Here is a 16,169-nt window from a genome sequence, read left to right as displayed (position 1 = left end):
ATGTATCCAGGAAGTGGTAAGCCTGGGCTCCAAATATGGTTCTGTCTAGCTCAAACAGTCACAGCACAGTGCTGCCTCATCAGTGTAAATATACACTTGAATGGCTAACTGACTATTCTCTCTGTCACCCTTTGGCCTTTAAGATGGCTTGGGTTGTCCTTCTCTCTCTCTTCTTTCTTCTCCCTGCTTCTTGTCTCTGTCAGTCTGCTCAAAGATGATTTGTGGGCTACCTGTGCCAAGCCACTTGCATTGATCCCAGGTGGCAAAGAGAGAAGTTGGGAACATATTTCCTTTTCACTTCATCCTATATTTGCATCTTTCCATATGTCTGGTATTGACTATTCAAGGTTGTGGCAATGCTGGCACAACTGGACAGTCTCAAGTCATGTGGGTCCCAGACTGCTGAGGTCTTTTCTCGTGGTTATTTGGGTCAGAATCTTCTTACAAGGCTAGGTGCCTCCACACCTGTTAGTTGCTGCAGACCCCTGGAAATGGCCACTCTTCTGAATGTACATGTGGGTGGAGAAATACATTACTCTAGTGGGAAGCCAAGACTAATCCACCCTTTATTTGTTTAATTCTCAGAAAACTTGAACAACAGGTTTAACTTAGACATATGCTATTTTAATGCAAATTTATACCAGTGTAGTTGTGGCACTCCTTTTTGTTCCATATACCAGATGGCAAAAAAAAAACAAACCTGTTCTGAGTAAGAATGCCTGTGGTGTGAGTTAGTGTCTGTGAGCTCCCAAGGTTCAGTGTTCTCCCTTGAGGCTCTGTAACCGAGACACCATTCTTTCCCCTACTCTCTTTTACCCTCTTCACATTTAGTCAGCAGAACCACCCAGCACATTTCAGACATGATTCTTCAGTGCAGCAATTTCCAGACTTGCCTGATATTTAAGACAAATTGGGAGGTGCTTGTTAAAAATACAGATACCTGTGTCTTAATCCAGACTTAGTGAATCAGAATCTCCATGGGAGGGGCCAGAGTGTATTTTTACAAGTTCCTCAGGTGATTCTTAAAAATTGAGCAAGTTTGGGAAACGTTGCTTTGATGCAGCAAAACCTGTTTAACCATAGGTGATGAGAATGTTTTAAGGGCACAAGCCATAGATGGACAATTACAGAAATGTGGAGTAACACATTCTCACTGAATTCCTTTTCTTGTCTTGCTCTCTAGCCAACAGATACATCTGTATCTGGTGCTGAGTCTCTTTGGCTTTCAGTGCTATGTGATTTATATACTGTTACTCTCTTCAGGCAACCAGGGTTGCTTTTCTGACTACCTTTGAAATCTAGCTGTCAAGTTTCAATAAATTCTGGTTCACTAAGTTCTTCTCCCTGGGCCTTTCCGCTGCTACTAAGGACTTCTTTTTCTACCATTTCTGGTTTTTCACTCAAATACTTGTCTCTTTGATTTATTGTCCTTGCACTGCCTCCGTTTATTAATTCACCCAGTCACTCATGCAGTAAGCATCTATTGTGCCAGGTTGTGGGCAGGTTACATAGACGAACAAGACACAATCTGTGCCCTCAAGTGCATGATCTAGTAGGGAGACAGAGGTGTAAACAAGTAATTAAAATATCAGTGCTGTGCTAAGTGCTATCATAGAAGTGTGTGCAGAGTTGTAGGAACATAGAGGAAGTGACAAGTGTGCTGGGTCATCACAGAGGAGGTGACTTTTGAGCAGGGTCTTGTCATCAGAGAAAAGGAGGAGGCTGTTTTTAAGTTATTTTATGCTCCGTCACCACCGTCCTCACATTCTGCTTGCAATTCAGCCTCTCCTAGGTCTCCTTACTTTTCTTTGATCATTTATAGATCTGTGCTAATTGGCATGACTGAATTAGACTCTCTTAACTGATTTCTTTCAAAACCTGAGATTGTTAGTAGGTGATTAATGGCCCGAATATCTTATCTAACAGTTTGGCCCATGATCATTTACTGATAGTGAATGATTAAGACTCTGAATCCTTTAAAAGCTTTTAAAAGCCTTTCACTTTATCAGATGTGTTCTGAGCTGGCAGAAGTGGTCTTTGTGCCCTTTAGGGAGGGAATGGTGTGTATATGAGTGTGGTGGAGGAAGGGGACCTTTTAAATGGAGAATGGAAAAAGAAAATGCTCCATTATTTCTTTTGTAATAAAAGACATGACTTCCTGTTTTCAGTGACAGTTTCTTTGTTATGCTGCTGTACCACTCTCTTAATTGTGCATATTAATTGAGTTACCTAGACGCCAGAGTTTCCTAATTTGAAAAGGTTTGGTTTTTATTTCCGAAAAATGCACTGTAGGTTTCTTTCTTTCAATAGAGAAACAGAAATGAAGGGCCATTTGTGATTACATTTGCATAGTCTTATAAGTAGTCATGATTGAAGTTTTAAAATAATTATTGTTTCTTGAAATAATATATGTCCATTGTAGGAAAATTAGAAAATACAGGCAAGCAAAAAGGAGGAAAAAGCTATAAACAGTCCATTATCTTGCAAGCCATAGCTAACCACTGTTAATATTTTGGCAGATAAACTTCCACTTTTTTTTCTGTATGTACATATGCGTGTGTAAAAATATTGTTATTCTAAAAATCAGATCATACCATGTAAACTGTTCAGTGTCTTGCTTTTTCTTTTACTGTTATATATTGTGACCATCTTATGTTAGCACATAAACATCTATACTACCGTTCATTCTTTTTTTTAAAGCAGTTTTATTGAAATAAATTCACATGCCATACAATCCATCTAAAGTGTACAGTGTCTTGTAGTCTGTTCATAGAGTTGTGCATTCGTCACCACAACCAATTCTAGAACATTTTCACTCTTGAGAGGGTTCACTGTGTTATACAGTCCTATGTTTCATCCTCTGGCTTTCCTTCTAGTGACATACACGACCTAAACTTCCCCTTTCAACCATAATCACGCCCACATATCATTGCTGTTAATTATACTCACTATAATGTGCTACCATCATCTCCATCCATTTCCAAACATTTACAATCAACCTTATTACATATTCTGCACAAATTAAGCATCAGCTCCCCATTCTCTACCTCATTCTGTTTTCTGGTGACCTGTGTTCTAGATAATAACACAAAGTCATTCATTCTTAATTTAAAAAATCTTTATTTTTGAGATTGATCAAACAGATTAAAAAAAAATAAAACTCTGTTAAAGTACATAAATAAAGTAAAAATACTCCATAATCCCATCCTCCAGGCATAAACATTAATTGTTACATAGCCTTCCTCACCTTATAAATGCATTACATACATTATATATAGTATATATATATTCATATACACATACACACATTTATTACTATTTTTTTTTTACCAGTTTAGATCATATTATACCTACTGTTCAGCAGCTTGCCTTTTACACTTAATATATTATAGACATCTCCCTGTGCCAGTACATTTGAAATAGCTGCATATTATCCCATTATATAGATCAGGGTTTCTCAGACTCGGCTGAGATAATTCTTTGTTGCGGGACTGTCCTATGCATTGCAGGAGTTTAGCTGTTTCCCTGGCCTCTATCCCTTAGATGCTAGTAGCACCCCCTCCAAAAATGTCTCCAGACATTGACAAATGTCCCTTGGAGGCAAAATTACCCCTGGTTGAAAGCCACTAATATAGATTGCATACAATTTTTTCACTACAAAGAATGGGGCAAGGGATATCCTTATACTGTTTTTGTATACCTCTGCAAATATTATCATTGAATAAATTCCTAGAAGTGCAATTGCTGAATTGAAATTTGGTTAGAAGTTGACATATTACTCCAAAAAGATTGTATCAATTTATTTTTCAACCATGTCCTAATGATTCCAAGTCTTTATCTCTTTCCTGAGTTCTAGATCCCTGCGTTCAATTTTTGATGAGCGCCACAGGTCTGTACTAAGCTCTTCTCTTCTTTGCTCCCACCAAACGTGCACCTCTTGCTATATTTTTCTGTCAAAAAATGTCACAGCCATCCACCTGGTTGCTTAAACCATAATCCTTTTCCACCCACATCCAACCAGTTGGCAAACCCTATCCAGTCTTTCTCTGTAGTCTCTCTCTTAATCCATTTAGTTCTTTTCGTCTCTTCCCCTACTATCTTTAATTCAAGCCACTACAACTCCTGCACAGATGTCAGCAGTAGCATTGGGACAACAACTAGTCATTCTCTCTGGCTTCTAGTCTTGGTCCCTAATAACCCATTCTACTCAGGGAGCGTGAACTTGCTGCAGTGCAGATCTGCAAGTGCTGCTTCCCCTCTGCAGGCCTTCAGTGAGCCTTGCTTCTTTTCCAACCCAATATGATCAATTGGATGCTGAGGCCAACTGCAGCTGACATTCCTTCCCCTTTGATTTCACATTTTTGTGTTCATAAAAATGTTCTTTTATCCCTATCAAATGATTATATGATAAGTAAATGTTAAGAATTTGAACTTTATAAAAAATATTCATACTAAATTTTGATTTTTCCTGTTTTATGCATCAGGTTATATGTAAGGCTTCAATTTAAACAAAGGTTTCTTTGATTAAAAAAAAATTTTTTTTGTAAACAGTGTTCTACCATGTCACCTCACCACATGTTTATTCCCCCAGCTTCAAATTACTCATTCTCCCTTGAATGTGCTCTTGTTCCTCTGCATTTTCTTTTCCTTTTGGCCCTGCTCTCTGCACATTCATTTGCTACTCTTCATTTAGTACCTGTCACATTTCTCACCACTTCAGCCACATATCTCCTCATTAATCAGTTTCTCTTTCTAGCACTTACTGTATGTACTTTATGTGTACTTTTCATTTAACTTTGTGGAAAAGACAAATATGTATAGAGATAATAATACAAACCAGTAAACTTAGTGGAGAGGATATGGGAATTCCAGCTGCAGGTTCCATCACAGGTGTTAGGGTGCAGAAGGGCCTTTTAAATATCCCATCCTAGGGCCTTGACTTCTCCTCTTAAATAGATTTTTAATTTTATGTGGTTCTATATAGCAATATAATGGACCTCCAAGGCAATTGTTACTCATATCTTCAAACTGAAACTGTGGAGAAAAAATCATTGTCTGTCAGCCTTTTAGCATTGCACTTTGGGACATCTTAAATACCAAGGAAACTAGGGGTGGCTAGGAATTTGGGAGTTTTTTGTTATGCTATGCAATATATTGCTGTGCTTGATTAGTACAGGGGCAAGTTCTAAGTTTTCCACAGGAAGTCAGCTCCAAGCCTGTGGGAAATCACACATAGCAAATTCCTTGGCAAAGATCCATACATACATTTTTTCCCACTTTATGTGTGGTAGTTCTAAGCACTCTATAATCAATTTTCTTTTTTTATAGTGGATGGCCACAGAGTAAGAATAATGCTAACCTAATTCTGTTTCTTGCTGTTTTAGGAGACATCACACAGAAGGGATATGAAAAGAAAAGGTCAAAACTCCTGTCTCCGTACATCCCACAGACACAAGGTAGGCAATGAGAAGTGTTTTCTGTATTTTTACACCAGAGCTTCTGTCTTACAAGATATCTGTCTTTTGTTTGTTCCTGTGTTTTCTTCCCTTCCTCACCAGGGGAGAGAAAAACGGAAGGAAAGAAAGGAGGAAATGAATCTTAACTGAACATGTGCTCTGGGGCTAGGCATTTTTAAAATACCCAAGTCATCAAATCATATTCAGGGCTTTGTGTGATAGTATGTGAAGGACTCAGTGCATAATCAAGATGATTTAAGGGCAGAAAAGGCCAGGCCATGGAAAAACTGCCTCTTTTAGGCTGGAGCATGGACTGTGATGGGGAGGAGCAAGGGGAGCAAAGATTAGAAGGAAGGACAGATTCAGATCTGCAAGGCAACTCAAAGATTGGAGTACTTGAAGATTTAGGGTAAGAATCCTACTAACTAAACTTTTAAATAACTCACAGCCTGACTTATTCCTTCTATAAAGAGACTGGCATGTTGTTTTTTATCAGCGAATCCTGAGTCACTTTAGTGCTTCATTCCAAAGGAGTTGCTGTGGCTTTTGCCTCTAGGGCAGACTGTCTCATATTTTTATAGTTACTCAGATTCCAGGATTTCCTTTAATCACCTTTACTATAAGGAATTTTTTCCTTATTTCTAATTTCCCCCTGCAACCAAAGGCAGCCTCCACAAGCCTATCCTTCATGGAGCTAATTGGTTTTATTCCTAGATTATAAATACCACATGGACTTTGTGTCCCCTACAGTTCTAATATCAAACTTTACTCATGGTATATAGTCTGTAAATATTTGCTGAATGAATGATAGAATAAATAAATGAATAATGGTGTTATACCAGTATATTTCATTGAGGTCCTTGGTTTATTTCCTAAATTATTCTTGGAAATTCTTCCTTACCCAAACAAAACAAAACAAAACAAAAAAACAGTAGGCCAATGCAGTAGCAGCCAATTTAAAATATTTTAATTAAGAGATGGATGTAGAAATGAATTGAGAGAGAAAAAGTAGAAATTGGGCCAATGACATCTAATGAAAAGCCAGCTTTTGCTGAGCAAGGCATGACAGAGTGTCTGCTTAATTGTGGATCTGGCCCATGTCTCTGAAGGCCCAGAAGTTTACTTTAGTTACGTTATGCAAAAGTGATCAGCTCCTGAGAGAATAATTCAGTAAGAACCATAACTACAAAAAGGACTGTGATCTGTCTGTTACCTGTTGTCAGTCTCTGTTATCTGTTGTCAGGCTACATGGGGACCAAATTACGTTAAAAAACTAGCGTATTAATTCACTGTTAAGAGAAATCATCAAGACATCCTTAAGAATGTATGGACAAGCACATTCTTGTCCCTTGGGCAGGCCTATATGGGGAGCCAAATCATAAATAGAAGGTTGCTTAGTCAGTGCAGTTGACAAATCAGATATTTAGTTGTAGTGGGCCAAAAGAATGCAATGCATCCATCTCACAATAGGGAGACCATTGCACTGGCAAATAGAAGCCATTTGACAGCAAGCTCCTTCAAGTTCCTCTGTGCTCATCCATGTTTGCCTCCTTCTTTCAGGTTAAAAATGTGATCTGTCTCACCTACCACTTTGCTTGGGATCCCATCCCACCTCCCTGTTCAGAACCTTTATGCTATCATTTAGTGGCACAAGGGCAGGACAGTGGGAATTGTCTGCTTTTTACAACCACCATGAGCAGCAATTCTAAATACTGTTGGTAATAAAATATTTTTCCTGCTGAGAATACAGCTCCACTGTCCCCTTGATATACCATTGCCATCAATCAGTTCCTCATCTCTCTGTGTAGTCCCCCTCTCTCTCTCTCAACCAGATCCTTCCCCTTAGAAGGTCATCATACTCTGTCCTGTCCTATTGAAAAAAAAAAAAATCCTCTCTTGTCAGCCACGTCTATCCCCACCCACTTTATTTCTCCTTTATAATCATGCTGCTCAGAAGAGCTATCGTTACTTGCTCTCTTTACTTTCTCAACTCTTACTCACTTCTCAACTCATTCTAGTCCCTCCTGGAGCAATCATAAATGTTGTCTGAGTAGTATTTCAGCACTCTCCTCTCCTAATTTTCTTCCTCCTCTCTTGCTGTTGTTCTTAATCCTTCTTTCAGGCTCACCCTCCTCTGTTAAATGTTGGCATTTACAAGGCAAGGTCCCATGCCCTCTTGACTTCTCACTCTGTCAGTATTTGTCAAATTTGAGCCTGCATCAGAATCTCTGGAGGGGCTTGTTAAGACACATTGTTGGGCCCCACTACCAGGATTTCTGATTCAGTTGGTATAGGGTGGGATCTGGAGACTATTAAGTTCACAAGTAATGCTGAAGTTTCTGGTCCAGGGACCACATTTTGAGAACCAATGTCCTATCTCCCTAGATTATTTTAGCCATACCTGTGGCTTTAATTATCATTTTAATGCAGATTTACTCCTAAATATGTATCTTCAACCCAGATTTCTCCTGAATCTATCCCAATCTAACTGCATGCTTAACAGCTGCATATATATATCTTAAAGGCATCTGCAGTCCAACATATCTAAAATGAAAATTATGACTTCTGCACACCACCCCTACTACTCCCACCAACCACTCCCCCATCCCTGTACACACACACAAAATAAAAAAATGAAAAACAAAAAAACAACAAACAGCATTTTCCTTTTCTTCTCTTCTAATTGTCTCCTTCCCAGAAAATAGAACTCACATCCATAAACCCAACAAATTAGAGACTTAGAAGTCATCCTCAGCAACTCCTTCTCTGTCATTTGCCATCTCTTGTCTCTCTCCAAGTCCTGTCAGTTTTCTATTTCTTCTTGAGCCCGTTTTGTTAAGTTTAAATTTTCTACGAAGTTGTCTATTTTCTATACGTTTTCAAATATATTGACTAAGTTATGCACAATATTCTCTTTATTTTTAAAATCTCTGCTTTTTTTTTATATTGTTTACTTGTACCTCTTCTCTTTTTTTAATTGCTCCATCTTCTTCTGGTTTTGTCTTTTCAAAGAACAAACTTTTAGTTTTGTTGATCTTTTCTAGTATGTCTTTATTTTCTGATTTATTCTTCTGCTCCTGTATGTATTTCCTTCCTTTCTTCTTTTTGCAATTACTTTTTTGTAATTTTACTAAATTTCCTGAGTTGGATGCTTAGATTTTCTGTAGTCTTTGTCAGTTTAAGTGTTGCTTAATTTTACTGTGGTGGACAGCATGCCTGTATAAAATTGAGTTTTTAATATTTGGTTAAGACATGCTTTATAGCCTAGTATGTGGTAAATTTTGTTTACTCTTGTATTTGAGCTTGAATTGTTGAGTGATGATTCTATAATTCTGATAGAAGGGTGTTGAAAAACCTTGTATTATGACTGGATTTGTGGACTTTCCTTGAAATTCTGTCATTTTTTGCCTACGTTTTTAAGGCTATGTTCCTAGGTATACACAAATTAGAATTACTATATCTTCTTTGTGAATTGTTTCTTTTATCATGATTAACTTTCTTTGTTGCTAGAGTGTTTTTTTTATCCTAAACCTTTTTAAAAACTTGTAATCTTAGTTCTTAGGCATCTTACTTCTCCCATACAACCCAAAGACCTTAGAATGCTTTAACATTGCTCACCATCATGACCTATCTTAAATTTTAGTACTACCTTGTTTGTATATTCCCCAATTATCAGGTATTGCTGTTATTGTTTATGTGGTTAACGATGATTGATATCCTTTTCTTTGTTCACTCTTCCTTCTTAACATTTTACCTTTTCCTTTGAGTTCAATTCCCTTTTTCCTAAAGTACATCCTCTAGTAGTTACATACTCTAGTGAGAGTCTGTTAGTGTAAATTTTCTCTCTCTGTGTTTCGTTTTCTTTACCTGCCTTTGTTCTTGAGTCTATGTCCCTCCCAAAAAGGGATTGTTAGAATGTAATCTATATACTAAGGATTCAAAAGAAGGGATTACCCCTTGGCATGTTTACCCCATATATCTTTGTAGATTTTGAAGAAGCCATTTAATTTTATTTTTTTTTCGTGGCTTTGGAATGCAGATTTAAATTTTAATAAATTATATTAAAGTCTGATACAGAATTAAATGAATTGAAAATAATTTTAACACTTTTGGTAAGAGCTTCCCACTTCTTCTAGAGGAATTCAGCTTCTTCCAAACTCTTTCTATTGTCTTGTTAGATATCATTCATTCCAGTCGCTGGATGCTTCATTGTGAAGGTGGCTACTTGAATGTTTGGTGTAGAAATAACAGTCTTCACTAATCTCCTTTGAGATGAAAAAATTAATGCTGCAACATTGTGTTACTCAATAACTATATGCACATGCTTTTAGAAATAAGAAATAGATACTTCCGTTTCTTTTTTCTTGTCAGTGAATGGTGTTTAAGGTAAATATGTGTTTTGGATATGGATATCTGCCCACTTTTTTTATCACTTTATCAAGGTTGCAGGTTATCAATATTAATATGTTTGTCTTTACTACAAAAAATATTAATCAGAATACTATATTCTTAATGTTTATCTATAAATTTAGAGTATCTAAAAATTTAGTGAATGATTTTCTGTGTGAATTGATTTGGACTTATCTTTGGGTTGCATATTTATGTATATTTTAGGTTTCTTTTCTCAAATGATACATAAATTTTTAAAATATGACTTCCAAAAATAACAATGTAACAAGGAGAATAGGGAAATATGGAAGATAAAACAAGGTTGAAGAAAATACTTATAAATTAAATAGTAGAAATTGAGTAAGGACAATTTTGGTTAATATTAGTTATAGCTTAATTCTGTACTTTCACAGGGGTTAGATTCTAAAGTCACACTCTTTATGGCAAACATCTGACATGTTAAAATTACTCTTGAAAATGCTTTGAACCTCCCAACTTTGGAACGGTCATTGTTTCTTTAAATAAAAGCCAAGCTTCATCTGGTATTTTAGGGCCATACAGTATGAAAAATGCATATCTTTATAAAAATTAAAATCATACTTATGCCAGTTTGAATGTATTATGTCCCCCCAAACACCATTATCTTTGATGTAATCTTGTGTGGGCAGATGTTATCAGTGTTGATTAGATTGTAATTCTTTGAATGTTTCTTTGGAATGCGCCCCACCCAGCTGTGGGTGATGACTCTGATTGGATACTTTCCTTGGAGGTGTTGCTCTGCCCATTCAGGGTGGGCCTTGATCAGTGGAGCCATATAAATGAGCTGATGGGCAGAGGGAACTCAGTGCATCTGTGAGTGACATTTTGAAGAGGTGCCACAGCCAAAAGGGACATTTGAAGAAAGCACAGGAACTGCAGATGAGAGACAGTTTGGAGATGGCCATTGAAAGCAGACTCTTGCTCCAGAGAAGCTAAGAGAGCACAAATACCCCAAGTGCAACTAAGAGTGACATTTTTGAGGACCTGCAGCCTAGAGAGGAACATCCAGGGAGAAAGCCATTTTGAAACCAGAACTTTGGAGCAGACACCAGCCATGTGCCTTCCCAGGTAACTGAGATTTTCCGGACACCACTGGCCATCTTCCAGTGAAAGTACCCCATTGCTGATGTGTTACCTTGGACACTTTATGGCCTTAAGACTGTAACTGTGTTACCAAATAAACCCCATTTATAAAAGCCAACCCATCTCTGGTGTTTTGCATTCCAGCAGCATTAGCAAACTAGAACAATACTCAGCCTCAAGATGTTTCCACTGTGACGAGATATGGGAGAAATATGGGTATAGCATGTTCACATCTCCCCTCTCATACTCTGAGCCATATGTTCATTAAAAGGAATGGCCGACAGAGCATCCTTCAGTAGTTAGAAGCTCCTAGGGCCTAAGTATAAAGTGTCCCACACACCTTAATTCTGGGGAGAAGGAGTCCAGAAACTGTCTTTTTTGGCATGACCCAAATAATTGAATTTTCAAACCACATGTGCTCAAACTCCTGTGTAAATTAGTCACTTTTTGGCCACTCTTGGAATTGCAGGAAAATGTAAAGTTCTTTGTAGGAAGTCTGCTTCCCTGTGCTGGCCCTGTGGTCTAATCTTTAAATTCAGACATTGGATGAAAGTAACTGATGGTTTCAGCTAGCTTTAATAGAAAAATGGAGTTCATTCTAAAGATAATGGTTACTGACAGAACCCAAGGGCAACACATATTTACCAATTGCCTACTGTGTTCCAAGTACTGTTCAGATGCTAGGGAGTCAGCGCTGAATGAGGCTGACGAGGACCTGCCTTCGTGGATTTCTGCTGCCTCTGCCTGGAACCCTTTTGGAACACTTTCTGCCCAAGACCGACTTGGCTTGCTCTCTACTTAAGTGTTTGCTCAAGAATGACTGCCCCAGCGAAACTTTCCATGACCACCTTTATCATAAACAGTACCCACCCTCATTACCTGAATTGCATTTTTTAAAAGCTCTCTCTGGCTATGTTATAGAGTATGGTTTGTTTTTGTATCTTACTCCTCTACTAGACTATGGTCTTCAAAGTCAGGAATATTATTTCTGTTGTTTTATTCTTCATGTCCCTAGTTTCTAGCACAGTTAATGTCATGTAGTAAATGTTTCACAGATGTTTGTGGAACTGAAATGAAAGAGCATTGAAGATTTCCAGCATTAAAATATTTTCTTTAGTGACCATCTGTAGAGGTGAAAGTGTCAGGTTATGAAAGAAGCAGATTATCTACAGATTGGAGAGTGAACTTTTCTCATAGATCCATCCTGGAAGCTTATCTCTATCCTCCATAAATCATTTTTTTTTTAACTTTTATTTTGAAATACCTTCAATCTTACAGAACAGTTACAAAAATAATCTATTCAGAAAATTGCAACACCCTCCTACCCTCCACCAAATATCCAGATCTACCAATTTTAATATTTTGTCACATTTGTCATATCATTCTAATCTATCCATCTGTCTTATCTGTTCTCTCTGTCCATTTGTCTGTCTGTCCATCTGTCTATTTATCAACCCATTTTCTGTATACATCATGTTCCTCAAACACTTAATAATGCCATGTACATTTAAGAACAGGGATATTCACTTGTGTAACCACCTTAAGTGCAGTTATCAAGTTCAAGCAATTTAACATTGATATAAAGCTTGCAGTCTATATTCCAATTTTTTCATATGCCCCAATAATGTCCCTTTGAGCCTTTTCTCCTCCCTTTCTAGATCCACCTGGGATCATGTATTGCATTTAATGGTCATTGTCTCTTTAGTAGTTGTTTTTTTTTTTTTTTTTTTTAATTATGGGAACATATGTATGATATAAACTTCTCCATCTCAACTACTCCCAAGCATACCAATCAATGGGATTAATCACATTCACAATTTTGTGGTACCCTCACCACCTTCCATTGCTAAAACTTTCCTGTCTCCCTGAACAGAAACCCTACACCCATTATGCAACTGTCCCCACTCCCTGCCTCTAGCAACTTGTACTTTAATTTCTGTCTCTTTGAGCTGTATATTCTCTGATGTTTTCTTTGTAGTTACCATCTGACTTAAATTTAAAATCCTAAGTATATAACAATCTTTTTTACTTTGATACCAATTTAACTTCAATTGTATACACAAACTATGTTCCTGTACCCCTCTGTCCCCCAAGTTTTAGGTACTTGTTACAAATTATATTATGAGTTCAGAACTATTGATGTATCATTACATTTTATACATTTGCCTTTTAGATACTGTAGGAAGCAAAAAGTGGGTTATAAACCAAAGATACAATACTACTGGTATTTACATTTACCCATGTGGTTACCCTCACCAGGGATCTTTATTTCTTCATGCAGCTTTGATCTATTGTTTTGTATCCATTCCTTTCAACCTGCAGAACTCCTTTTAGCATTTCTTGTAGGGCCTTTCTAGTGGTGATGACCCTCAGCTATTTTTTTTTTTTTTTGTATCTGGGAATGTCTTAACTTCTCCCTTATTTTTGAAAGACAACTTTGCTGGCTATAGAATTCTTGGTTGGCAAATTTTTTTTTTTGCTTTCAGCATTTAAATCTGCTATCCCACTGCCTTCTTGCCTCCGTGGTTTCTGATGAGAAATCGGCACTTAATGTTATTGAGGCTTCCTTGTAATGGCATGTTGCTTCTCTCTTGCAGCTTTCAGAATTCTTTCTTTATCTGTGGCATTTGACACTGTGATTAGAGTATGCCGTGGCATGAGTCTATTTGGGTTTATCCTGTTTGGAGTTCTTTGAGCATCTTGGATGTGTATATTCCTGTCTTTTGTTAAATTTGGGAAGTTGTCAGCCATTATTTCTTTGAATGGTCTCTGCCTGTTTCTTTCTTCTTCTGGGACTCCTGCATGTGTATATTGGTTCGCTTGACGTTGTCCCACAGATTCCTCAGGCTCTGTTCATTTTTCTTCATTCCTTCTTCCTTCTGCTCCTCAGACTGGATGATTTTAATTGTCTTATCTTCAAGTTCACTGATTCTTCCTTCTGCCAGTTCCAATCTGTGTTGAACCCCTCTAGGGAATTTTTAATTTTTGTTACTGTGTGGTCTTTGGCTCTGGTTCCTTTTCATGATTTCCATCTTTCTATTAATAGTCTCTTTGTTAATTTAGCATTTTCCTGATATCCTTTAGGTCTTTTGCCTTGTTTTCCTGTAGCTCTTTGAGCATACTTAGAACCATTTTTTAAAAGTCTTTGTCTAGTATCCCAGGTGTGATCCTTCTCATTTGTGATTTCTAATGCTGTAATCTTCTCCTTTGACCTCTTCTTGAAACCTCTACATTTTGTTATGTCACTGTGCTGTCACTGAAATTTGGAACTCTGAGTTCCTTAAGCTTGTTTTCAGCTAGTGTTATGACAGAGCTTTCCTTGATGGCCGGGACTAACAAAAATAAAAAAGAAGGAAAAAAATAGAATTCCCTTTCCCATTTTTTTTTTTCCCTCCTCCTGGAGGTTTATTTTATTTAATGGGGAAGTTTTTGTGCTTTAATGCCCAGAAATCACTTACATTCACATACATTATATGCATATATATTACATACACATTCACCTTTAACTGATTTGTATCTTTGTAGATAAAAATATTAAATTTGGATAAAGATCATTTACATATATTTTGGCTAAGTGAGTGAGATAAAGTTATTACTCTTCAGTGTTTAGTGTCCTAATATATATGCTTAAATTTGCAACGGGAGCAATACATTATCAAAAGCATTAGCCTGTTTTCAGTTTTCAAATGTGCATGTCTATATATAGGCAGTATAATCTTAAGGAATAATTTTCCCCCTTATATTTTCAAAGTGCTTTAAAAATCACTATATTATTTATTCTTCACATTCTATGGAGGTAGGTCAGAATTACCCTTTTGTTGCATTGGAGGAAACAGGCACAGTGAGCATAGGTAACTTGCTTCAGGTTACACAAAAAGTCCATGATAAAAGCAGGATTAAAATTCATTTAGTGGCTAACATGGGGCATGCTATATATATATATATATACACATACAAGGATAACAAGTTAGAGAGCCCTACCTGCATAGCATTTGGGGTAGAAAATCTGTTTTGATTACTTTATCTGAATGAGGATTATTTCACTGATACTGTCAGTCAGGAAGAGAGAATGGGCCTCTAACATTATCTAATCCAGCTCCCTCATTTAGGAACATTCCGATTAATCAAGTGAATACCAATCTATTATTAGGACTAAAAGTCAGGTCGCCTGACTCCTAGAATCACCATCTTTTTTTTTTTTAATTTTTTTAATTTTTATTATTATTTTTATTAAAACAACACTATTCTGTGCTGGCTTAATAAAAGGTAGAGTTGTGCTCAGGAGTTATTTAATATGAAAATACAAGACATCTGAATCATGTAAAACATAAAACATTTATAAAATAAGTTTTATAGATATCTTTAGAGTTAGACTCAAGAAAGCAGCAAAATATGAGTGTAGAAAAAAATGGAGAGAAAATTTAATTCAAAGTATATGGTCTATTAACATTTTAGACTTGCAGTTATATTTGTGAAACAATTATTTGCTCGTAGCTGTATTTGTGCTTTAGAAGGTCTGACTTTTGGATTAAAAATAGGGGAATTCATGTGTCATGTTCTCATAATCATATTCTTTTCCTTGCTATGTGCAACATCGAAGGCTTTTAACTTGGGGATTGTAGACATGCACTAGAATAGACAATTCCCCTCTTAAAAAAAAAATGTGGACCTTTAAAAACGGTAACTAGCCCAGTCTCCTGTTTTTTTATGCTTTAAAAATATCACGTAACATTTGGGATATATGTTAATCTTGACAGAGCAAGAACTTCTGTGTCTGTAAATGTGAATATAAGAAATATGTTTATATTCATATGCAGGCCTCTGAAAAAAAAAAAAAACTAGGTAAGCAGACAGTCTTGACTCCCCTTGTGCAAGGCCCTGAAGAATAGAATAATTGCAATGAGTCTTTAAAATCAGATTTTCATTTCTTCAGAACTCCTACCATTATTGTAGAATGCTTTAGTAAAGAAATTTCCATGTGTATACCGCTGAAACAAGATGTAAAATCCACATCAGCTAAGTCACTATTTAAATGACCCACCCAGCTTCTTTCATCATTTATATGAATTGGCAATCCTATTAGTAAGGAATTTATTACACAAGACATAGAACACAAACTTGCAGAAGTTGTTTCCAAATGTAAAAACTCATAATATTGATGAACTTCTTAGTTTTTTCATTTGCTTTTCAAATTCAAATTAG

General features: G+C 36.7%; 1 protein-coding gene across 2 annotated transcripts in view; it reads left to right on the top strand.

The window, feature by feature from the left end:
* Nucleotides 1-16,169, top strand: part of DIP2B (disco interacting protein 2 homolog B) — a 285,417-nt gene that overhangs the window by 143,948 nt on the left and 125,300 nt on the right. For both annotated transcript variants that reach the window (XR_005218442.1, XM_037846827.1), the window contains exon 2: nucleotides 5,385-5,456. Coding sequence is in view for 1 of the 2 variants with exons in the window: in XM_037846827.1 (XP_037702755.1) it covers nucleotides 5,385-5,456 (72 nt within the window). In the remaining variant the exon portion in view is untranslated. The remainder of the gene's footprint in view (nucleotides 1-5,384; nucleotides 5,457-16,169) is intronic.

The sequence above is a fragment of the Choloepus didactylus genome, chromosome 8, assembly GCF_015220235.1.
Source record: "Choloepus didactylus isolate mChoDid1 chromosome 8, mChoDid1.pri, whole genome shotgun sequence".
Lineage (NCBI taxonomy): Eukaryota > Metazoa > Chordata > Mammalia > Pilosa > Megalonychidae > Choloepus > Choloepus didactylus.
The sequence above is the reverse complement of the archived record's forward strand: the minus strand, read 5'-3'. Positions and strand labels throughout refer to the sequence as shown.